At 45.7% G+C, this 26468-nt stretch overlaps 1 protein-coding gene across 1 annotated transcript in view; it reads right to left on the reverse strand.

Moving 5' to 3' along the window:
* The window catches only part of LOC137437988 (disco-interacting protein 2 homolog C), a 153101-nt gene that overhangs the window by 27546 nt on the left and 99087 nt on the right, over positions 1-26468 (reverse strand). Inside the window, exons 17-25 of the mRNA XM_078766702.1 lie at positions 13224-13351; positions 9049-9163; positions 8708-8909; positions 7846-7955; positions 6230-6310; positions 4611-4734; positions 1587-1708; positions 1237-1339; positions 551-660 (exon numbers count right to left, since the gene is read on the reverse strand). Of these exons, the coding sequence (XP_078622828.1) occupies positions 551-660; positions 1237-1339; positions 1587-1708; positions 4611-4734; positions 6230-6310; positions 7846-7955; positions 8708-8909; positions 9049-9163; positions 13224-13351 (1095 nt within the window). The remainder of the gene's footprint in view (positions 1-550; positions 661-1236; positions 1340-1586; positions 1709-4610; positions 4735-6229; positions 6311-7845; positions 7956-8707; positions 8910-9048; positions 9164-13223; positions 13352-26468) is intronic.

Genomic DNA, 26468 nt, shown 5'->3' on the forward strand with positions numbered 1-26468 from the left:
AACTCGCTTCGCGGATCTCGTTTTGTGCGGCAATAAACTGCTCCAATCGGTTACGGAAGGGTTGTGGAAAGACGTTTCACAGCTGTTTCAAAGACGTTGAATTCATATCACACAAAATCGATACAAAACACGATCGCATAAAAGGTGAAAAAACGTGTGACGTGTGATGGGATGGAACATCATGTGATCGCTCTGAGCGAATCAGCGAGCTGCTCTGGAACCGGCTGAGATTAGCGGGTACTTCGCTGAAATGCGCTGAGGTAAATATGAATAAAAAATATGGATCGTCAAATATTTTGAGTTCGGCCATGTTCGTCCCACGCTCAATGGCCATGTCTATGTCAAATATCAAGCACGTAAGCCTCTCCGTTTAGGAGTCTATCGGTAACATCACACACACACACACACACACACACACACACACACACACACACACACACAAACTGTGTTTTATATATTTAGATGATAATAACACAACCAAATCATACCAACACCTAGACAGGAGAGATACGGAAGACTTGGGCAAAAGGGTCTTGACAATGGAGCTGACCTTGACTCCAGTGAGAGTGCCTTTTGTGGAAACACTGTAGTCAAGGTAAGCTAGAGCATCTGGTCCAGTTGGTATGCAAATCGGGCATGGGCGTTTCTTGGGCAGGTCGTCTGAAAGGTACGAATCTTGGTCATTCACTTTTTTTTTATATACAAGATCGAGGCTCATGTAAGAGCCAACATTAATGACAAAAAAAAAACGGACACATAAGACATGATAAAGGGAGCGGGAGACAAGATGGGGAAGCACACAAATACAACATTTGAGAGCAGGGACATCGGGAGATCTGTGGGAGGGTGAGGGCTTGGGGAGAGGAGGCGTGGGAAGGGATGTGGGGGGGGGGGGGGTGGGGGTGAGAGGTCAAAAAAAAAAAACACATGGACACTGCTCGGACTTCCAGGAAAAGTCGGAATTTCAGAAATGTGGATCTGGGGTGAATTAACGGAAGTAGAAAAGATCAAGGTTTTGGATGGGGGAAGATTTAACACTTGTGAGTTTGTGAGTGAGTGAGTGTGAGTTTGTGAGTTTTGCACTTGTGAGTTTAAAAAGGCTAGAAATAAGGTCAATAAGAGAAAGCCGGAATCAAGAATTGAATGAAGGAAGGGAAGGAGGTAATAAACGACTTTAGTCAGACTGAATGGTGCAAGAAAGTAAGATCAGCGAAGGGATAGGTCGAACGAGCAGACCGGTATCAATAATAGGTGGCCATTCATGCTTGTCCCCTCCCTCGTGGCGTCGCAGCAGTTTGTTGATCGATGCAGTAGTCAGCACACAAACAGCTTGGCTAACCTGGTGAGGGAAAATGGAATTTCAATGTTGGTCCACCATAAGCTAAAGATGTAGAGGATGAAGGAAGTTTTAGACAAAAGATAAATAATTTGGGAAAGCAAGTGTCCATAGTTCCCACTGTATATCAGCGTTGAATGGAGTGGGCAAGTGGAGAATCCCCATGCAATTCCAAGGTTATAGATGAAGGGCCTTGTTAAAAGGCAACATAAATAACCTGAACTATCCGGGATGCCGAGCTCCATCCTACCTGAATGACCATGTGCACAGTGGGCAACATGCTGGATACGTGCTGGGGGTGCGGAGGGCGGACTGTGATGGGTACACAGCCTGTGTACAGGCATCCGTAGAAGGCCACAATCAGATTAATCCCTGCACACCGGATACATTACTTCAAGAGTGCTTTAAAATTGAAGATCGAGAGTGCATTGCAAGGTACAAGTTCATAATGGGGTACGACACTTGGCTGTGATTGCGTCAGCACAAGTGTCTACATTTCATGGCAGGGAGCACAGCATAATTATATTGTTATGTCGGTGGGGTATTGATATGTAGTCAGGTAGATTTGTGTCGGTAACATGCTCTGACTGTCGTGAAGAAGAAGAACCACCACCATGTAATAAGTAGAGGATCCGTTTAGCCCGGATGTCGGATTAAGGTGTATCTTCGTCCCCATTACGAGGAATGGGGCATGTTAACTAGTTATAGGGATTATGTTAACTACTACCTTGTTCGTCATACCTCAGTAATTTACATCCCTTGTCCCTTATGGCACCGCAATAGACACTAGCAGGAAAATGCCCATTAAAGCACATTAAATAATAATAATAAAACCAACCGGAAGCCAGTTCTGAGCACCGCCGATGGGATACCACCAGCTACATCACCACGAAGGTCAGGCAGGCCGAAAGCCATGCCCAGAAGGGCAGTGATTGTGTGAGAGTTGACCAACAGGAAGGCCGGAGCAAGAAGCAACTCGCTGATTGGAAGAGAAGCGCCAATGATGTCAGAGGTGGGACGCAAAAACCGTGTCCGGCGAGGATTCTCGCTCTTTTCCCTCTTATCTTCGGCCTTCTTGTGCTTCTTGTGCTGGATGTGAAAAGACACGGCTGAGCGCTGACGATTCTCCCCCCCTTGTCTTCACGTTCTGGACCTCAGTGCAGGTGGTAGTGTGCCGAGACCTTGCTGGGGATTGTGAGGAGGCCGAGTTGCAAACGACGAGCTGGGGACGAGGAACGACGCATGGACATATGTTCAGGCCTGCGCACTTGAGGCCTGGTTCTGCGCACGGACTTCGCGCCAAGGCGTGTTCGCGTGCACGGACCCCTGGGGCCGTTCGCGGACTGATGAGACCAGCCAATTGAGTTAAGTGCATAATAAGTCACACATCTTTATTTTCATTCCAGTTCTTCCATCCATTTTGTCTGTGTTTGGTTCTGTGTGTGGGAGCGCTCCATATAGGAAATGTATTTAGCGTCGCGCTTTTCTTTGTCCCGGCTTTCTTTTAATAAATCCTTTTGTTATTTTCCTTGTACATTTTAAACCTGTTTTTCGTTTGAGTTATTTTCTTTGCAGGATTTGGGACTGCCAGCAGACAACAGGTAAGACCCTTCATCTTCCCCTCCCCTTTCCTCCTCCTTTCTTTCGGATATATATATATATATATATATATATATATATATATATATATATATATTTCTTTCGGATATATATTTCGGATGTATATAAAATCCGCTGTTTGAACTGAACGCCCAGGAGTAACGCTCGATTGCCTTCCGTGACTCTCCCGGTGTTAACTGAGAGCAGTCACACGACAATATTGATGTAGAAATAGAAACTAGAGAAGAACGGCACTCGGTGGAGTGCATACCTCCGCCAGGCTGAGCAGTTTATGGTTTGTATCCACCGATAGGCCGGATCTGGATTCGGACCTGAACCTAAATCTAATCGGCTTGTTCTTGTCGACTAACCAACTTGTCCTCCAAGTTTTGTCATAAGTTGTCCATCACTTTTTGAAATATCGTGCTACATATTGTTTTTGGCCATATTACTCAATAGTGACAAATCACCTGAAAAAATTAAAATTCTCAAATTAGGATCCAGATTAGAATCTTCACCAAAATCGAATCGATTTGTCCTTGTTACACACACAGCTTGGTGTTGGCTTAGCGGTTCGGGTGCCGGCTTGGGATCCTAGGTTCCTGGGTTTGAATCCTGGTCGATCGCTGAATTAACGCCAGGGGGGTTGACTCAGCCTGTCATCCTTCCGAGGTCGGCAAATTGAGTACCAGCTCACTGGTAATTCCCCGTGTCGCAAGGGGCGACTAACAGGGTTGGTGGCAGGAAGGGCATCCGGCCATAAAATATTGCTTCAAAAAGGGGACCACGGTGCCCCAAAAAGGCAGTGAAAAATGGCCTCTAAAGGTGGTTCCACACACAACCTGTCCACCAAGTTTCGTCTGAATACGTTCACAACCTTTTGAGATATCATGCAACAGATCGGTGTTTTTCCCCTATCTCTCAATGGTGAAGAATTCCTTTAAACATTCTCCATACAAGGTCGGCGATCCGAATCTTCGCCACAAGCTAATCATTTCGTCCTCGTCGCACACCCGACCTCTCCACCAAAATTCTGCCAAATTCGTCCACAACGTTTTGAGAAATCCTGTCCACAAACTGCCAAACAGACAGGGGTGAAAACATAACCTCCATCTACCTTCGGTGGCGGAGATAATAAATCTTAAGAAATAGGTTAAGGTTCGGGTTAGAGTTAGACATAAAGGTCACAAAATCATAACCAATCTGGCAAATCCACAATTACATCTTAGCATCTTGTAAACATTGGTTCAAGGTGAATGTATTCAAGATTAAATGGTCATTGTTTTGGTGTCCCGTGTTAATCCAGACGGGTCACCACTCCGATACAGGATACTCAACTGAGTGCAGGAATATGTAATTGGTTCAGGGTGCTGGAGATAACTCTCCAACTTTTCGTGAAGGACATTTAATATCCATCAACTAATGTCCACCAACCTATCTGCCAAGATTCAAACCCAGGTTAGACAACTCAGATGCCAGTGTGCATGCCTCTAAGCCCCATTGCCAAATCAAAAGGGAAAGCACGAATCTGTATAACATGTCTGCTCTTCTTCAAATGCTGCAAGAGCTTGGACTGCAGAATACAGATATGATGCGATTCAAGGAAATGGTGGGCCAGATGACCTTTTCCTCGAATTTTCCTTGCACCTTTTAAAGATGAAACATGAACACAGACCTGGTGGGAAGAGCAAAGCCACATGATCCCCAGGATGAGGAGCACTTCGTTCAGCCAGAACCGAGGCCACTCGCTCGGCCCGCCTCTGGAGCTGCGCACAAGTGGCTGAACCAGCCACTCCACCCTGCCATGCACACATGAACAGCACATGAACATGAACACATGAAGGATTTCTTTGTTTGAATGGAGTTATAAAATTTCATACAATTAATTACTTATGATCAGGCATGCAATTTTGATAATTGGATAGACCATGCAGTTTGTAAGGAAAACAATTAAACAGTGAATTCACTCACGATGGAAAAAGCTAAAGAGGTAAACAGGAAGACACACGTACATACAAGGTCGGTGTACCAATGTGAAGTCAACATGTACAAGATCATGCGTTGGTATTTGGGACCACAAGAGGTGATGGGGTACCAAATTGAAAGACGAAAGGAAAGTGCACATTAACAAACTTAAATAGGCTATTATACTACAATGCTGAAAGGAAAGGGGGAAACAATGGAGTGGAGGTGAAAGAAAAGCTTGAGCTGGGGTAGAATAACAAAATAATGGGTTACTAGCTGAATCTATCTGACCCAGTGGGGCTGGAGACATATACTTTTTTTTTTTTTTGTATACAAGATCGAGGCTCGTGAAAGAGCTAACATTAATCACACAAAAACTCAAACCGACACATAAAACACAAAAAATAAGGGGAGCGGCAGACAAGATGGGAAGAGAGGGGGAAGGACACAAACACAACATTTGAGAGCAGGGACATCGGGAGGCCTTGGGGGGAGGTGGGAGAGGTATAAAACATATGAACACTGCAAGGACTCTGGGGTGAATTACCGGGGGTAGAAAAGATCAAGGTTTTGGATGGGGGAAGATAAGAGATGGTGGAAGATAAGATATGAAGGGCTGAAAGGGGGAAAGGCCAGATAAGCCGCAGAAGAGGCCTGGGCGGCTTTTATCCTGCAATTTGGTGAGGGAGGAGAAAACCATGTGTGCCAAACACCTGACCAGCAAAATAAACTGACAAGGCCTCGGATTTTCGTGGATATTGCAAGAAATTGGGTCGACTCACTTGCGCAAACCTATTTGGGTGACATACTTTCAATACTAGGACCCTATACATCTCAAAGAGGTAATTATTACATACAAAACACATTACACATACATGACAATGACCAGACTAAACAGTTTATGTTTTGTATTCCACCGATAGGCCCAATCTGGATTCGGACCATAACCAAAATCGAATCGGCTTGTTCCCGTCGCCTAACCAACTCATCCAGCTAGTTTTGTCATAATCAGTCCACAACTTTTTGCCATATCATGCTAACCTCTTGGTTGTTTGTTTTTGGTCCTATCTCTCAATGGTGAAGAATCACTTTTTAAAGAATCTCAGATACAGATTCGAATATCCACCAAAATCTAATCATTTTGTCCTCGTCATACACCTCTCCACCATATTTCGTCTGAATCCGTCCACAACTTTTTGAGATATCCTGTTCACAGACAGACAGACAACAAACAAACAGACAGACAGGGGTGAAAATATAACCTCCGTCCACATTCGGTGGCGGAGGTAACGGACAAAGACGAGACAGATCAGATACAGACAAATTTACTCGTCCATTTAGCAGCAGAAACAGCATGTGGTCAGGTGTAGTTTGTGAACGCCACTGCAAGATGTCCGAGAGATATAGACTCTGAGGATACAAGGATGTGGGAATAGATGGGTAAAGAGAGGTGGTATGAATCGTCAAACAAAGTAAACAACATGGCTCAAGGTGTGCACGTAAGATCACAGGGTTAGACAAACCGACAAAACAGAAGAAAAGCCGATTATATTGCTGAAATTGTTGTACAAGCAGTTACTGCTGACATGAACAGGCCGAGTGTGGAGCTCAAACAAGAAAGTTCCAGTAGTCATGGCCCGAGATTAAACTCCCAAAATCCAGGCCTTACCATGCACCTCCACTATTTTCTCTTGTATGTGGAAGTGCCTTCAATCGGTTGAATTGCATTCTTTCCTACGGGGCTTAAATTTCTCGGACATGCAATTACCGATCTTATTCAATCTTGGCACACAGATAATAAACTAGAACACCACTCAGTAGAGCGCATACTCCCGCCGTGGGTGGCCGCTGCTGAGCCCAATCTTCCAATGGTAAAAAATCCTTCAAAAAATTCCTGGATCCGGAATAATATCCTGAGTTTCACCAAAAACTAATTAATTCTTCCTTATCCCAAGGGCAATCATCCCACCAACTTTCATCCAAATCCGTTCAGAACTTTTCCAGATATCTTGTTCACAAACACACAAACACACGGACATACGAACACACATACGCACGCACGCACACACACACACACACACACACACACACACACACACACACACACACACACACACACACACACACACATTACTCTCTGGCGGGAGTAATGACGGCTTACATATGCACGTCATTTTCTTTCGAGATCAGATCCAATATGGCTGACTGGCGGCCATTTTGTTACTTAAAAGTGTCCCCAATCATTTATTGAACATGCATGGTCCTATTTTGTTCAAACTTGGCACAAGCACAGCACATGATGGCACACACGTGCACTACTTCACTTTATTTTGTGATATGATCAAAGATGGCTGACTGGTAGAAAGGCGGCCATTTTAGTTGGAAAGAAAAAACTGATATCGACCACGTCCTCAACCATTTCTCGGACATGCATTTACCGATCACGTTCAAACTTGGCACGCAGATAACGAATGACGGGTTACATATGCACTTCATTTTTTTTCCGAGATCAGAACGAAGATGGCCGACTGGTGGCTATTTTGTTACTTAAACGTTTCCCCATCCATTTATTGGACATGCGTTTCCCCATAGACCGATTTTCTTCAAACTTGGCACAAAGACAATACATCACGAGTATAAATATGAAGAAGATTTTGTTTTGTCATCTGACGAAAGATGGCCGACTGCAGCCTTTATCTCCATACAGCAAAATTACTCAAACCATGGCGAGGGCTTTGTGACATTTTATGTCTTTTTCTTCTTGTTCCACAATGTAAAAGTCCACAATGTAAAAGTTCACAATGTAAAGACCATGAATGAATGTGGTTAGGAAAATGGATCATTGCTGTGTCATGGTACAAATCAAAATTACGACATATTGAAATGGAAAATAAACAAAACTGTGCTCCTCAAGCAAACAGCAGGTTATGGGTGAAGAAAATGACCTTCTTGTTTGGGTCGTCGTCTAGGTGACCGAGGTCTCGCCCACTGGCTTGGGCAACACGTTTACCTGCCACCAGGTTACCCAGCATGACAGAGGCCGGTCCGATTTCCACTGAAACGGACGGTGAGAGGTGCAGATGCATGAAAGAGGAAGACAATTAGAACATTAGCAAAATAAAGAACAGACCTTTGAATGAAGAATAGAGTGGGAAGGAATAATGGTTTCTTCATTTTTAGCATTCAAAACTCAAAAGGAAAATCCCTGATTTCACCCCTGATTTCACCCCTGATTTCACCCCTGATTTCACCCCTGTTTATCCATCCACATTTGCATTCCAGGAAATTTCACCGCAGTTCTGTTCATATTGTTCAAGCTTTTTAAACCTGTCGTGTGGCACAACCGAGCAACATGGTGTTCAATATATCATTCAGAATGAACATCCTGGTATCTCATACATCATTCAGAATGAACAACATGCTTGAAGATGAGCAGATTCAGAAACGTGTGGATGGTTCATCACGAAGAAGAATTATATTTGTTCATCTTGAAATACCGACAACTACAATGCTTACGATTACACCAACTTACAAAGGTTATAAAGTAGTTGTTCATCTTGTGTTCATGACGCAAATTTGGGATTTTCCAAGTTTTTGAGGTTTCCAATACATTCAATATTGATAGATGGATTGATCGATGACCCAAAGGTACATTCTGATCTCAACTGTAAAATTATCAGTTCAAAGACAATTACACACCAAATATAATTGCCCATGTATAGCTGACAAAAGTTTGCTCTCAAAAGTATAATTTCAGTTCTCCAGCACTTATAAGTCAGGTGAAAAACGTTCAAGAGCATGGCTCACCTGGCTGCCTCTGCCTCGGCTTGGGTAGGTTCGTGATGCTCGAGTAAGGACACATGAGCAGATTACAAGGATGCAGGGTGCCTTCGAGGAAACGCCGTCGGGCCTCGGGTGCACTGACCCCACCCAGCAGAGAACGAGGAAGGCCATTTGAGGGCAACAGCGCAATACAGTACAATCCGACCTGGTGGATGCTGTCAACTACCTGCAAGAATTGTTTCGTAAAAGGGAAGAAAAAAAACACGGAAAGGCAATGATTAAATCTGACATGGAGCTCAAAAAACACAGAGAGAAAATAGAATAAGCAATGAACGAGACGAGGCCATGTTGGAAATTGAAAAGACCTGAAGGGTACGAGTCATCCAGGCAAAGCTGTCCTCTTCTGAGACCTCGGCTTTCTGCTCTGCCACGACAACCAACCGCTGGTCGTGCAACACCGTAACTGAAAATACCGACAGTCTGCCAAGAAAGAAAAGACTTTGAACAAGAGGAGAGCAAGTTTAAAGAGTCAGAGGTAGAACAGCACACGGCAAGACTCTAGTGATCATATTGTTTAATTTACCTGATGCTGTAAGCAGAAAGCAAGTCAAGGCGAATACCTACAAAAATGCATTTATCTAAATATATATCTGTTATAGTTTGTAAAAAAAGAGGAGTCCATTTATGGAAACCCAGAAGTTTACACATTTATGGAAACCCAGAAGTTTACACATTGATGGAAACCCATCAGAAACCCAGCAGTTTACACATTGATGGAAACCCAGCAGAAACCCAGCAGTTTACACATTGATGGAAACCCAGCAGAAACCCAGCAGTTTACACATTCATGGAAACACACCAGAAACCCACCAGTTTACACATTTATGGAAACACAGCAGAAACCCATCAGAAACCCAGCAGTTTACACATTTATGGAAACCCATCAGAAACCCAGCAGTTTACACATTTATGGAAACCAAGCAGAAACCCAGCAGTTTACACATTTATGGAAACACAGCAGAAACCCAGCAGAAACCCAGCAGTTTACACATTTATGGAAACACAGCAGAAACCCAGCAGTTTACACATTTATGGAAACCCATCAGAAACCCAGCAGTTTACACATTTATGGAAACCCATCAGAAACCAAGCAGTTTACACATTTATGGAAACCCATCAGAAACCCAGCAGTTTACACATTTATGGAAACCCATCAGAAACCCAGCAGTTTACACATTTATGGAAACACAGCAGAAACCCAGCAGTTTACACATTTATGGAAACCCATCAGAAACCCAGCAGTTTACACATTTATGGAAACCCATCAGAAACCCAGCAGTTTACACATTTATGGAAACCAGGCAGAAACCCAGCAGTTTACACATTTATGGATACCCAGCCGAACAAACAGCAGTTTACACATTTATGGAAACTCAGCAGAAACCCAGCAGTTTACACATTCATGGAAACCTAGCAGAAACCCAGCAGTTTACACATTTATAGAAATCCAGCAGAAACACCGCAGTTTACACATTTATGGAAACCCAGCAGTTTACACATTTATGGAAACCCAGCAGAAACCCAGCAGTTTACACATTTATGGAAACCCAGCAGAAACCCAGCAATTTACACATTTATGGAAACTCAGCAGAAACTCAGCAGAAACCCAGCAGATTACACATTGAAGGAAACCCAGCAGAAACCCAGCAGAAACCCAGCAGTTTACACATTTATGGAAACCCAGCAGAAACCCAGCAGTTTACACATTTATGGAAACCAAGCAGAAACCCAGCAGTTTACACATTTATGGAAACACAGCAGAAACCCATCAGAAACCCAGCAGTTTACACATTTATGGAAACACAGCAGAAACCCAGCAGTTTACACATTTATGGAAACCCATCAGAAACCCAGCAGTTTACACATTTATGGAAACCCATCAGAAACCCAGCAGTTTACACATTTATGGAAACCAGGCAGAAACCCAGCAGTTTACACATTTATGGATACCCAGCCGAACAAACAGCAGTTTACACATTTATGGAAACTCAGCAGAAACCCAGCAGTTTACACATTCATGGAAACCTAGCAGAAACCCAGCAGTTTACACATTTATAGAAATCCAGCAGAAACACCGCAGTTTACACATTTATGGAAACCCAGCAGTTTACACATTTATGGAAACCCAGCAGAAACCCAGCAGTTTACACATTTATGGAAACCCAGCAGAAACCCAGCAATTTACACATTTATGGAAACTCAGCAGAAACTCAGCAGAAACCCAGCAGATTACACATTGAAGGAAACCCAGCAGAAACCCAGCAGAAACCCAGCAGTTTACACATTTATGGAAACCCAGCAGAAACCCAGCAGTTTACACATTTATGGAAACCAAGCAGAAACCCAGCAGTTTACACATTTATGGAAACACAGCAGAAACCCAGCAGAAACCCAGCAGTTTACACATTTATGGAAACACAGCAGAAACCCACCAGTTTACACATTTATGGAAACACAGCAGAAACCCAGCAGTTTACACATTTATGAAAACCCATCAGAAACCCAGCAGTTTACACATTTATGGAAACCCATCAGAAACCAAGCAGTTTACACATTTATGGAAACCCATCAGAAACCCAGCAGTTTATACATTTATGGAAACCCATCAGAAACCCAGCAGTTTACACATTTATGGAAACACAGCAGAAACCCAGCAGTTTACACATTTATGGAAACCCATCAGAAACCCAGCAGTTTACACATTTATGGAAACCCATCAGAAACCCAGCAGTTTACACATTTATGGAAGCCCATCAGAAACCCAGCAGTTTACACATTTATGGAAACTCAGCAGAAACCCAGCAGTTTACACATTCATGGAAACCTAGCAGAAACCCAGCAGTTTACACATTTATAGAAACCCAGCAGAAATCCAGCAGAAACACCGCAGTTTACACATTTATGGAAACCCAGCAGTTTACACATTTATGGAAACCCAGCAGAAACCCAGCAGTTTACACATTTATGGAAACCCAGCAGAAACCCAGCAATTTACACATTATGGAAACTCAGCAGAAACTCAGCAGAAACCCAGCAGATTACACATTGAAGGAAACCCAGCAGAAACCCAGCAGAAACCCAGCAGTTTACACATTTATGGAAACCCAGCAGAAACCCAGCAGTTACATTGGCATCAAAGAAAAGACCGACAAAGCAATCGCATTATCAACGATGATTACCTTCGCCATCAAAGAAAGTGGTTATGTTTCCCCCCCTGTCTGTCTCTCTGTCTGTCTGTCTGTCTGTCTGTCTGTCTGTGAACAGGATATCTCAAAAAGTTGTGGACAGATTCAGGTGAAATTTGGTGGAGAGGTTGCGAATGTGACAAGCACGAAATGACTAGATTTTGGTGAAGATCCGGATCTGGATACAAGAATTTTTAAAGTGATTCTTCACCATTGAGTGATAGGGCAAAAAACGATATTTAGTATGATATGTCTATAAAGTTTTAGACGGATTCGGCCGAAACCTGGTGGACTGGTTGGGTGTGCGACCAGGACGAATTCCGGCCACAAAACATTGCTTCAAAAAGGGGACCACTGTGCCCAAAAAAGCTTCAAAAAGGGGACCACGGTGCCCAAAAAAGCTTCAAAAAGGGGGCCACGGTGCCCAAAAAAGCTTCAAAAAGGGGACCACGGTGCCCAAAAAAGCTTCAAAAAGGGGACCACGGTCCCCAAAAAAGCTTCGAAAAGGGGACCACGGTGCCCAAAAAAGCTTCAAGAAGGGGACCACGGTGCCCAAAAAAGCTTCAAAAAGGGGACCACGGTGCCCAAAAAAGCTTCAAAAAGGGGACCACGGTGCCCAAAAAAGCTTCAAAAAGGGGACCACGGTCCCCAAAAAAGCTTCGAAAAGGGGACCACAGTGCCCAAAAAAGCTTCAAGAAGGGGACCACGGTGCCCAAAAAAGCTTCAAAAAGGGGACCACGGTGCCCAAAAAAGCTTCAAAAAGGGGACCACGGTGTCCAAAAAAGCTTCAAAAAGGGGACCACGGTGTCCAAAAAAGCTTCAAAAAGGGGACCACGGTGCCCAAAAAAGCTTCAAAAAGGGGACCACGGTGCCCAAAAAGCTTCAAAAAGGGGACCACGGTGCCCAAAAAAGCTTCAAAAAGTGGACCACGGTGCCCAAAAAAGCTTCAAAAAGGGGACCACGGTGCCCCCAAAAAGCTTCAAAAAGGGGACCACGGTGCCCAAAAAAAGCTTCAAAAAGGGGACCACGGTGCCCAAAAAAAGCTTCAAAAAGGGGACCACGGTGCCCAACAAAAGCTTCAAAAAGGGGACCACAGTGCCCAAAAAAGGCTAACCCCTACTCGGCGGGGAAAATGGTTTCTAAAGGTGGTTCTGGTGAATAGAGGGCACAATCACTACATGCATTCATGATGAGATAACCAAAGACAGCATGGGGCATCATCACTGTTCAAATTGATGGCATTACAATCACTCATCAACACGCACCAAAGAGCTGCAACCGTTTTCTAAACCTACCGACCATGGAAGACAAACTTCGCCGGTTCCATTGCGAGCACGGTCGCAATGATGTCATCGATGCTGTGTCGGCGACCTCCGACTCCCACTGTACCTTCTGTCCGAGCAACCACGTGAACCAGGCTTCCCTGAAAAAGAAAAAGAAAATGGCTGAAGTTTTCTGAGGGCAACAACACTCAGCACTTGCGTGCTGCCTCGGCCCAGTCCCACAGCACCCGACGGTAGTACGCTTCAAAACCTCCATGGATAGGAGCGCAAACTTCCCTCATTCACCTACCGAGTGTGAGAAAGCACTGAACGTTATGTGTACGAGTACAAACACTGGGGAAAGTGTTATTGGAATCTCCTTGTGTGTTCTTGCTGGGTGCATGAATTATTAGCTCACCTGGAACGAAGTTCAGGGGCCGAAACCTGGTGGACAGGTTGGGTGTGTCACCAGGACGAATTGATTTGATTTTGGTGAAGATCCCAATACATATCCAGATACGAGAATTTTATTAATTTTCAATGTGTTTTTTCACTATTGAGTGATTGGGCCTAAAACGATATATAGCACGATATTTCATGGTCGGTTGGACCTTCCATGGTCCTTGCAGCACGATAAGACCTTCCGTGGTCGGTAGGTCCGTAAACACTTGAAACTTCTTCTCCGAAACCGCTGATGGGATTGCGACCAAATTTGGCACAAATGATATTTGTTGTGTTGTGACTAAAGTTTGTTTACGGCATTAAAAAAATCGGGGTCTAAGGGGGTTTACAGGGGGTCAAACGTGGATCCAGGTATGACCCCCCAAAATAGGTATTTTCTTTTTTCTCAGAACCTACACTCACGATTTCGGTGAAACTTTACCACAACCTTCACCACCCGTGATCTACCAATGTTTGTTTATGGCATTAAAAAAATCTGCCCCTATTGGGGTATACGGGGGGCGGGGGGGTTGCCCCCTAAAATCAGTGTTTGCTTTCTTCTCAGAAACTACACATGCAATTCCGATGAAACTTAACCACAACCTTAATCACCCATGATGTACCAACGTTTGTTCACGACATTTAAAAAAAACTGCCCCTTTGGGGATCTATGGGGGAGGGGGAGGGTTGCCCCCCAAAGTATGTATTTGCTTTCTTCTCAGAAAGTATATATGCAATTTTGATGACACGTCACCACAACCTTCATCATCCGTGATGTACCTGTTTGTTCAGGGCATTGGAAAAATTTGGGGTCTGAGGAGGTAAACACGGTGGAAGTGGGGGAGGTTGGGGGGAGGGGATTGCCCCCCCCCCAAAAGTTTTTTTATTTATTGTTTATTTAAAGCCTAAAGGTGTTTTTTTTTTTGTTTTTTTTTAGTCTTACGATTATGTTGGTATGATTCGACATGCTGCCCTGTCTTCTAGCAACCATTGAAATTGGTTTAAAATACCTTTAGTCAGTGCAGTATACTGTTTATTCTACCAGGTGAGCGCCACGGGTATTGCACCTATGTTTTGTTTTTGTATACAGAATCCTAGGCTCACGGAGGAGTTAAAACGAATTTTTTAAGGTTCATAATATTAAAGGAGATTTTCTCATCAGTATACAGTAAGGAGTAAACCCTCGTCCAACAAGGGGGTGAGGTTCCTGGAAAATTGTGCGTTCGGCAAAACTGTGTTGCAAAAGCTTAAGAACTTACGGGATAAATGTGGAAAAAGAACGCGGCCACGGAATGTAACGCACAGACAAATATTATATACGTTTTTATTTATTTATGAAAACCTCAGAGGGAATACCTGTACATATACTGCATATAAATTTGTAGGGTTTGGGGTTAGGTTTGTAGGATAAATTTGTAGGGGGGGGCGGGGGGGGGGGAACACGGCGGGAGACATCATCTATGCGCATAGTGCGGTCACGGTGACACGTTCAAACCCACGTGCAATCAAGTGTTATGTGTGTTCGGGAAATAAGCTTCGCACCAATTCCCACATGGATAAGCGAGTCCGTGGCGGATGAGGGTTTACTGTATGTTGATGCACATCAGCTCTGTGTCATGATGTTTTCCATACGTATGTTTCATTATCACATTGTGCGATACATTATCGTGTGATAATTAATATACTTCATGAATTCAAAGTAAAAAAAATTTTTAAATCACATAATGTAGCTTTATGCAATACTATTAAGGGCCTTGTCAAGCTATTCTACTCCACCCTATTGTCAAGCTTCCACCATCTGTTATTCAACTATTTTGCGAGTCTAGGCCTCATCTATCTATAATTCCATTAATCTCTGTGTGTATGTGTGTATGTGTGTATGTGTGTATGTGTGTATGTGTGTATGTTTGTCTGTGACCGCTGTTTCTCGACAACCACGGGTCCGATATACTTTAAACTTGCCAGGTATATTGCTGGGGACCCGAGGATGTGCCTTTTCAAGGTTTCATATTAATCGGACAAGTACTTACCGAGCTATGTCCAAAAAACGATTCAACCAATCAGAGAGCAGCGAGTTATCGCGTGTGCCGAACGTGGCGAACACACTCTGCCTCGGACGGCACATTTGAGAGCGTATTCATTTATTTCACGTTGGCAAACTATGTTGCCGCTATGTTGGCGTTAAACTATGTTTTAAAACTACTTAAAACTAATTTGCGATTCATCGTAATTGCGAATTGCGAATTGCGATAGATGGCGAATAATCGTAAAGACTGCACTTCCGGCAGCCAATCACAGAACCCGTTGTTGCGTAGCCTATTAATGCTTTTCCTTTTCATTTTTTAAATTGAATTGCTTGATTCCTTGCGATTAAATTGCAAAAAGCCAAAATACGTTGGCGCTAATTGAATTAACACTAAATGGCGAATAATCGTAACTGCGACATGCGAACTTCCGGACAGTGAGGACTTCACTTCCGGCCTTACGAAAGTGCCGACTTACTGTCTCGATTGTATCTTCCCACTGTCTTATTGTTAGATCTATCTATTCTATCATATCTATATTATACTTACCGTCTATATACTTACTGTCTATCTTATAGATAGATTGTAGATAAAGACAATGCCCCAATCGAGTCGTCGTTTACGAGAACGAAGGAACGAAGCTGCACGGCGTGCACGCGCAATGGAATCTGTCGAAGAACGAGCTGCTCGCCTGACACGCGACGTTACGCGCGTGACAAGTCGTCGTGCAGCTGAAACGGATGAAGAACGGACTGCTCGCTTGGCAGACAACACTCGACGCATAACAAGTCGTCGTGCAGAAGAAACGGATGAGGTACGGACTGCTCGCTTGGCAGACAACACTCGACGCATAACAAGTCGTCGTGCAGAAGAAACGGATGAAGAACGGACTGCTCGCTTGGCAGACAACACTGGACGCGAGACAAGGCGTCGTGCAGAAGAAACGGATGAAGAACGGACTGCTCGCTTGGCAGACAACACTGGACGCGAGACAAGGCGTCGTGCAGAAGAAACGGATGAAGAACGGACTGCTCGCTTGGCAGACAACACTCGACGCATAACAAGTCGTCGTGCAGAAGAAACGGATGAAGAACGGACTGCTCGCTTGGCAGACAACACTGGACGCGAGACAAGGCGTCGTGCAGAAGAAACGGATGAAGAACGGACTGCTCGCTTGGCAGACAACACTCGACGCATAACAAGTCGTCGTGCAGAAGAAACGGATGAAGAACGGACTGCTCGCTTGGCAGACAACACTGGACGCGAGACAAGGCGTCGTGCAGAAGAAACGGATGAAGAACGGACTGCTCGCTTGGCAGACAACACTCGACGCATAACAAGTCGTCGTGCAGAAGAAACGGATGAGGAACGGACTGCTCGCTTGGCAGACAACACTGGACGCGAGACAAGGCGTCGTGCAGAAGAAACGGATGAAGAACGGACTGCTCGCTTGGCAGACAACAGTCGACGCATAACAAGTCGTCGTGCAGAAGAAACGGATGAGGAACGGACTGCTCGCTTGGCAGACAACACTGGACGCGAGACAAGGCGTCGTGCAGAAGAAATCCCTCACCAGCGAGAAGACCGGCAAGTAAGGGATGCCCTGCGCCATCAGGATGTACACCGTGTGAGACTAGAGCAGGCTCACCATGACAATCGCAACCTTGCTCGATACGATGATACCGATTTCTTCCGAGAGGTACTTCATGGTGAGTACAGGCACGCGCTGAGCAGGACCTCAATATTTCAATGCACTAAATGCTCGCATTGTGCTGCTTTGGTGTGGAATGAGGAGAGAAGAGGATTTTGCTGCAACCACGGCAAGGTCGATCTTATGCATGATCCTACGAATCCAAAACCCGGTTCAATTCCATCACAACCTCCAGATGCTATTAAAAACCTTTTCCTTAACCAGGCCTTTGTGAAGCACGCGAAACAGTACAACAACGCGCTGGCAATGGCAAGTATCGGTGTCCGAGAGATACGTATGCCTGGCTTCAATCCTGGAGTGCGCATACAAGGTAAGGTTTACCATTACATTGGTGCTCCTCTTGCCGATCTGGGTTGTACCCCACGCTTTGCTCAGATCTACTTTCACGATCCAGCCCATGAGCTGGATTATCCTACCCTGTCCTACCCTGTCGCCTCACCGTGGCGTAGGAGTGGCAATGGTCAATGGCATCGAATGTCATGGCTAGCAAAGACAGGGAGGTAAACTTGATTTTAATTTGGGACTAATCTAATGGTGGTGGATGAGGTTTCAATGATGGATCGTCGAGCATTGGAGGCAGCAGATCGAACATTCCAGTGGCTTCGGGGCTCAGAGGAACCATTTGGCGGCATTACAATGCTTTTCAGTGGTGACTGGAGGCAGATCCTTACTGTTGTGCCACACGGTAGCCGTATTGACATAGTTGGAAGGTGCTTCAAGAGCTCATACCTGTGGAGAAAAGTGCAGATACTTCGTCTCAGAGTAAACATGAGGATCATGCAGGGTGCTGGAGAACAACAGGACGAATCTGCTTTTGCAAAATTCCTGCTGGATCTGGGTGAAGGGAAGATTCCTGTCCATCCAGCAGAGGGTGAATTTGCTATTGAGCTCAGGGAACCGCTCATTCTTCCAGGTGAAAAACTTCAGGATATTGTCACTTGGGTGTACGAAGACTTGCATAACAACATTAGCAACCCCAAGTGGCTATGCGAGCGTGTTATACTATGTCCGACCAATTCCGAAGTCGATCAGGTAAATGCCTACATGACGACCATATTTCCAGGGGAGGAACATGTTTGCTGTAGCGTCGATACAGCGGAATCTGAGGGTGATCATTTGTATCCGCCTGAGTTCCTGAACACCCTCTGTCCATCTGGTATGCCGCCACATCGAATCTCTCTCAAGGTGGGTATGGTAATCATGCTGCTGCGAAACTTCGACCAGCAAAGCGGGCACTGCAATGGCTCAAGGTACATCATACTTCAGATCCTTCCAAATCTGTTGGTTGCACAATCTGTGATGGGTGTCAATTCTGGACGCACATTGCTCATTCCACGCATAACCTTGAGTCCATCTGACAACATGTTCCCGTTCACTCTGCGGCGTCGGCAGTTTCCGGTACGACCCTGCTTTGCCATGACTGTGAATAAATCCCAAGGACAGTCGCTACACCATGTTGGGATCTTCTGCACACGAGACTTCTTCAGCCATGGTCAGTTCTACGTGGCGGCCAGTAGGGTTGGCAGATCCAGCAGCCTCCGCATTCTTGCCCTGGACGAGGAAACAAAGAAGAAGCGCCGTTTCCTCAGCAACGTTGTTTATGAAGAGGTGCTAACGACATAAAGGTGTGTACAATGTACATGTAGACAATTTTTATTATTATTTATTTATTGAAGAACAATTGTTTCGAAAAGAATTCATCAAAAAAAATGCACAACTTTTCTTGGCAGTCGTACACCATGTTAGGATCTCCTGGAGAAGTGCCGTTTCCTCAGCAATGTTGTTTATGAAGAGCTGCTAACGACATACAGGTGTGTACATGTGGACAATTCTTATTATTTATTTATTGATTGAAGAAACATTGTTTCGAAAAGAATTCATCAAAATAAGTGCACAACTTCTTTTGGCAGTCGCTACACCATGTTGGGATCTTCTGCCCAAGACTTCTTCAGCCATTGTCAGTTCTACGTGGCGGCCTGTAGGGTTGGCAGATCCAGCAGCCTCCGCATTCTTGCCCAGGACGAGGAAACAAAGAAGAAGCGCCGTTTCCTCTGCAATGCTGTTTATGAAGAGGTGCTAACGACATAAAGGTGTGTACAATGTACATGTAGACAATTTTTATTATTCTTTGTTTGGGAGGGAGATGGGAGGGTGATGGGGCAGGGTGATGGGGCAGGGTGATGGGGCAGGGTGATGGGAGGGTGATGGCAGAGGGTGATGGCAGAGGGTGATGGCAGAGGGTGATGGCAGAGGGTGATGGTAGAGGGTGATGGTAGAGGGTGATGGCAGAGGGTGATGGCAGGGTGATGGCAGAGGGTGATGGCAGAGGGTGATGGCAGAGGGTGATGGCAGAGGGTGGTGGGAGGGTGATGGGAGGGTGATGGGAGGGTGATGGGGCAGGGTGATGGGAGGGTGATGGCAGGGTGATGGCAGAGGGTGATGGCAGAGGGTGATGGCAGAGGGTGATGGCAGAGGGTGATGGCAGAGGGTGATGGCAGAGGGTGATGGCAGAGGGTGATGGCAGAGGGTGATGGCAGAGGGTGATGGGAGGGTGATGGCAGAGGGTGATGGCAGAGGGTGATGGCAGAGGGTGATGGCAGAGGGTGATGGGAGGGTGATGGGGCAGGGTGATGGCAGGGTGATGGCAGGGTGATGGCAGGGTGATGGCAGAGGGTGATGGCAGGGAATTAACATTAACGAATAAAATTTGTAATGTAATAATTTGTAATAATTTGTTGTAATATAATAATAATAACGAATTTGTAATAATTTGTAGTAATATAATAATAATAACGAATTCTGCTCTGTTTCAATTCTGTTTCAATTTGTTGATATGCTTTGCAAACCTTCTTTTTTTTTTAACTATTTTAAAACTAAAACAATTCGAACATGGAATACATACTGACACTGCACTTTCAGGTCTCCTACAAATCCCACGTCCAAAAAACGATTCAACCAATCAGAGAGCAGCGAGTTATCGCGTGTGCCGAACGTGGCGAACACACTCTGCCTCGGACGGCACATTTGAGAGCGTATTCATTTATTTCACGTTGGCAAACTATGTTGCCGCTATGTTGGCGTTAAACTACGTTTTAAAACTACTTAAAACTAATTTGCGATTCATCGTAATTGCGAATTGCGAATTGCGATAGATGGCGAATAATCGTAAAGACTGCACTTCCGGCAGCCAATCACAGAACCCGTTGTTGCATAGCCTATTAATGCTTTTCCTTTTCATTTTTTAAATTGAATTGCTTGATTCCTTGCGATTAAATTGCAAAAAGCCAAAATACGTTGGCGCTAATTGAATTAACACTAAATGGCGAATAATCGTAACTGCGACATGCGAACTTCCGGACAGTGAGGACTTCACTTCCGGCCTTACGAAAGTGCCGACTTACTGTCTCGATTGTATCTTCCCACTGTCTTATTGTTAGATCTATCTATTCTATCATATCTATATTATACTTACCGTCTATATACTTACTGTCTATCTTATAGATAGATTGTAGATAAAGACAATGCCCCAATCGAGTCGTCGTTTACGAGAACGAAGGAACGAAGCTGCACGGCGTGCACGCGCAATGGAATCTGTCGAAGAACGAGCTGCTCGCCTGACACGCGACGTTACGCGCGTGACAAGTCGTCGTGCAGCTGAAACGGATGAAGAACGGACTTCTCGCTTAGCAGACAACACTCGACGCATAACAAGTCGTCGTGCAGAAGAAACGGATGAGGTACGGACTGCTCGCTTGGCAGACAACACTCGACGCATAACAAGTCGTCGTGCAGAAGAAACGGATGAAGAACGGACTGCTCGCTTGGCAGACAACACTGGACGCGAGACAAGGCGTCGTGCAGAAGAAACGGATGAAGAACGGACTGCTCGCTTGGCAGACAACACTCGACGCATAACAAGTCGTCGTGCAGAAGAAACGGATGAAGAACGGACTGCTCGCTTGGCAGACAACACTGGACGCGAGACAAGGCGTCGTGCAGAAGAAACGGATGAAGAACGGACTGCTCGCTTGGCAGACAACACTCGACGCATAACAAGTCGTCGTGCAGAAGAAACGGATGAAGAACGGACTGCTCGCTTGGCAGACAACACTGGACGCGAGACAAGGCGTCGTGCAGAAGAAACGGATGAAGAACGGACTGCTCGCTTGGCAGACAACACTCGACGCATAACAAGTCGTCGTGCAGAAGAAACGGATGAAGAACGGACTGCTCGCTTGGCAGACAACACTGGACGCGAGACAAGGCGTCGTGCAGAAGAAACGGATGAAGAACGGACTGCTCGCTTGGCAGACAACACTCGACGCATAACAAGTCGTCGTGCAGAAGAAACGGATGAGGAACGGACTGCTCGCTTGGCAGACAACACTGGACGCGAGACAAGGCGTCGTGCAGAAGAAACGGATGAAGAACGGACTGCTCGCTTGGCAGACAACACTCGACGCATAACAAGTCGTCGTGCAGAAGAAACGGATGAGGAACGGACTGCTCGCTTGGCAGACAACACTGGACGCGAGACAAGGCGTCGTGCAGAAGAAATCCCTCACCAGCGAGAAGACCGGCAAGTAAGGGATGCCCTGCGCCATCAGGATGTACACCGTGTGAGACTAGAGCAGGCTCACCATGACAATCGCAACCTTGCTCGATACGATGATACCGATTTCTTCCGAGAGGTACTTCATGGTGAGTACAGGCACGCGCTGAGCAGGACCTCAATATTTCAATGCACTAAATGCTCGCATTGTGCTGCTTTGGTGTGGAATGAGGAGAGAAGAGGATTTTGCTGCAACCACGGCAAGGTCGATCTTATGCATGATCCTACGAATCCAAAACCCGGTTCAATTCCATCACAACCTCCAGATGCTATTAAAAACCTTTTCCTTAACCAGGCCTTTGTGAAGCACGCGAAACAGTACAACAACGCGCTGGCAATGGCAAGTATCGGTGTCCGAGAGATACGTATGCCTGGCTTCAATCCTGGAGTGCGCATACAAGGTAAGGTTTACCATTACATTGGTGCTCCTCTTGCCGATCTGGGTTGTACCCCACGCTTTGCTCAGATCTACTTTCACGATCCAGCCCATGAGCTGGATTATCCTACCCTGTCCTACCCTGTCGCCTCACCGTGGCGTAGGAGTGGCAATGGTCAATGGCATCGAATGTCATGGCTAGCAAAGACAGGGAGGTAAACTTGATTTTAATTTGGGACTAATCTAATGGTGGTGGATGAGGTTTCAATGATGGATCGTCGAGCATTGGAGGCAGCAGATCGAACATTCCAGTGGCTTCGGGGCTCAGAGGAACCATTTGGCGGCATTACAATGCTTTTCAGTGGTGACTGGAGGCAGATCCTTACTGTTGTGCCACACGGTAGCCGTATTGACATAGTTGGAAGGTGCTTCAAGAGCTCATACCTGTGGAGAAAAGTGCAGATACTTCGTCTCAGAGTAAACATGAGGATCATGCAGGGTGCTGGAGAACAACAGGACGAATCTGCTTTTGCAAAATTCCTGCTGGATCTGGGTGAAGGGAAGATTCCTGTCCATCCAGCAGAGGGTGAATTTGCTATTGAGCTCAGGGAACCGCTCATTCTTCCAGGTGAAAAACTTCAGGATATTGTCACTTGGGTGTACGAAGACTTGCATAACAACATTAGCAACCCCAAGTGGCTATGCGAGCGTGTTATACTATGTCCGACCAATTCCGAAGTCGATCAGGTAAATGCCTACATGACGACCATATTTCCAGGGGAGGAACATGTTTGCTGTAGCGTCGATACAGCGGAATCTGAGGGTGATCATTTGTATCCGCCTGAGTTCCTGAACACCCTCTGTCCATCTGGTATGCCGCCACATCGAATCTCTCTCAAGGTGGGTATGGTAATCATGCTGCTGCGAAACTTCGACCAGCAAAGCGGGCACTGCAATGGCTCAAGGTACATCATACTTCAGATCCTTCCAAATCTGTTGGTTGCACAATCTGTGATGGGTGTCAATTCTGGACGCACATTGCTCATTCCACGCATAACCTTGAGTCCATCTGACAACATGTTCCCGTTCACTCTGCGGCGTCGGCAGTTTCCGGTACGACCCTGCTTTGCCATGACTGTGAATAAATCCCAAGGACAGTCGCTACACCATGTTGGGATCTTCTGCACACGAGACTTCTTCAGCCATGGTCAGTTCTACGTGGCGGCCAGTAGGGTTGGCAGATCCAGCAGCCTCCGCATTCTTGCCCTGGACGAGGAAACAAAGAAGAAGCGCCGTTTCCTCAGCAACGTTGTTTATGAAGAGGTGCTAACGACATAAAGGTGTGTACAATGTACATGTAGACAATTTTTATTATTATTTATTTATTGAAGAACAATTGTTTCGAAAAGAATTCATCAAAAAAAATGCACAACTTTTCTTGGCAGTCGTACACCATGTTAGGATCTCCTGGAGAAGTGCCGTTTCCTCAGCAATGTTGTTTATGAAGAGCTGCTAACGACATACAGGTGTGTACATGTGGACAATTCTTATTATTTATTTATTGATTGAAGAAACATTGTTTCGAAAAGAATTCATCAAAATAAGTGCACAACTTCTTTTGGCAGTCGCTACACCATGTTGGGATCTTCTGCCCAAGAGACTTCTTCAGCCATTGTCAGTTCTACGTGGCGGCCTGTAGGGTTGGCAGATCCAGCAGCCTCCGCATTCTTGCCCAGGACGAGGAAACAAAGAAGAAGCGCCGTTTCCTCTGCAATGCTGTTTATGAAGAGGTGCTAACGACATAAAGGTGTGTACAATGTACATGTAGACAATTTTTATTATTCTTTGTTTGGGAGGGAGATGGGAGGGTGATGGGGCAGGGTGATGGGGCAGGGTGATGGGGCAGGGTGATGGGAGGGTGATGGCAGAGGGTGATGGCAGAGGGTGATGGCAGAGGGTGATGGCAGAGGGTGATGGCAGAGGGTGATGGTAGAGGGTGATGGTAGAGGGTGATGGCAGAGGGTGATGGCAGGGTGATGGCAGAGGGTGATGGCAGAGGGTGATGGCAGAGGGTGATGGCAGAGGGTGGTGGGAGGGTGATGGGAGGGTGATGGGAGGGTGATGGGGCAGGGTGATGGGAGGGTGATGGCAGGGTGATGGCAGAGGGTGATGGCAGAGGGTGATGGCAGAGGGTGATGGCAGAGGGTGATGGCAGAGGGTGATGGCAGAGGGTGATGGCAGAGGGTGATGGCAGAGGGTGATGGCAGAGGGTGATGGGAGGGTGATGGCAGAGGGTGATGGCAGAGGGTGATGGCAGAGGGTGATGGCAGAGGGTGATGGGAGGGTGATGGGGCAGGGTGATGGCAGGGTGATGGCAGGGTGATGGCAGGGTGATGGGAGGGTGATGGCAGAGGGTGATGGCAGGGAATTAACATTAACGAATAAAATTTGTAATGTAATAATTTGTAATAATTTGTTGTAATATAATAATAATAACGAATTTGTAATAATTTGTAGTAATATAATAATAATAACGAATTCTGCTCTGTTTCAATTCTGTTTCAATTTGTTGATATGCTTTGCAAACCTTCTTTTTTTTTTAACTATTTTAAAACTAAAACAATTCGAACATGGAATACATACTGACACTGCACTTTCAGGTCTCCTACAAATCCCACGTCCAAAAAACGATTCAACCAATCAGAGAGCAGCGAGTTATCGCGTGTGCCGAACGTGGCGAACACACTCTGCCTCGGACGGCACATTTGAGAGCGTATTCATTTATTTCACGTTGGCAAACTATGTTGCCGCTATGTTGGCGTTAAACTACGTTTTAAAACTACTTAAAACTAATTTGCGATTCATCGTAATTGCGAATTGCGAATTGCGATAGATGGCGAATAATCGTAAAGACTGCACTTCCGGCAGCCAATCACAGAACCCGTTGTTGCATAGCCTATTAATGCTTTTCCTTTTCATTTTTTAAATTGAATTGCTTGATTCCTTGCGATTAAATTGCAAAAAGCCAAAATACGTTGGCGCTAATTGAATTAACACTAAATGGCGAATAATCGTAACTGCGACATGCGAACTTCCGGACAGTGAGGACTTCACTTCCGGCCTTACGAAAGTGCCGACTTACTGTCTCGATTGTATCTTCCCACTGTCTTATTGTTAGATCTATCTATTCTATCATATCTATATTATACTTACCGTCTATATACTTACTGTCTATCTTATAGATAGATTGTAGATAAAGACAATGCCCCAATCGAGTCGTCGTTTACGAGAACGAAGGAACGAAGCTGCACGGCGTGCACGCGCAATGGAATCTGTCGAAGAACGAGCTGCTCGCCTGACACGCGACGTTACGCGCGTGACAAGTCGTCGTGCAGCTGAAACGGATGAAGAACGGACTTCTCGCTTAGCAGACAACACTCGACGCATAACAAGTCGTCGTGCAGAAGAAACGGATGAGGTACGGACTGCTCGCTTGGCAGACAACACTCGACGCATAACAAGTCGTCGTGCAGAAGAAACGGATGAAGAACGGACTGCTCGCTTGGCAGACAACACTGGACGCGAGACAAGGCGTCGTGCAGAAGAAACGGATGAAGAACGGACTGCTCGCTTGGCAGACAACACTCGACGCATAACAAGTCGTCGTGCAGAAGAAACGGATGAAGAACGGACTGCTCGCTTGGCAGACAACACTGGACGCGAGACAAGGCGTCGTGCAGAAGAAACGGATGAAGAACGGACTGCTCGCTTGGCAGACAACACTCGACGCATAACAAGTCGTCGTGCAGAAGAAACGGATGAAGAACGGACTGCTCGCTTGGCAGACAACACTGGACGCGAGACAAGGCGTCGTGCAGAAGAAACGGATGAAGAACGGACTGCTCGCTTGGCAGACAACACTCGACGCATAACAAGTCGTCGTGCAGAAGAAACGGATGAAGAACGGACTGCTCGCTTGGCAGACAACACTGGACGCGAGACAAGGCGTCGTGCAGAAGAAACGGATGAAGAACGGACTGCTCGCTTGGCAGACAACACTCGACGCATAACAAGTCGTCGTGCAGAAGAAACGGATGAGGAACGGACTGCTCGC

Source organism: Myxine glutinosa, chromosome 12 (genome assembly GCF_964187855.1).
Source record: "Myxine glutinosa chromosome 12, kmMyxGlut1.1, whole genome shotgun sequence".
Classification (NCBI taxonomy): domain Eukaryota; kingdom Metazoa; phylum Chordata; class Myxini; order Myxiniformes; family Myxinidae; genus Myxine; species Myxine glutinosa.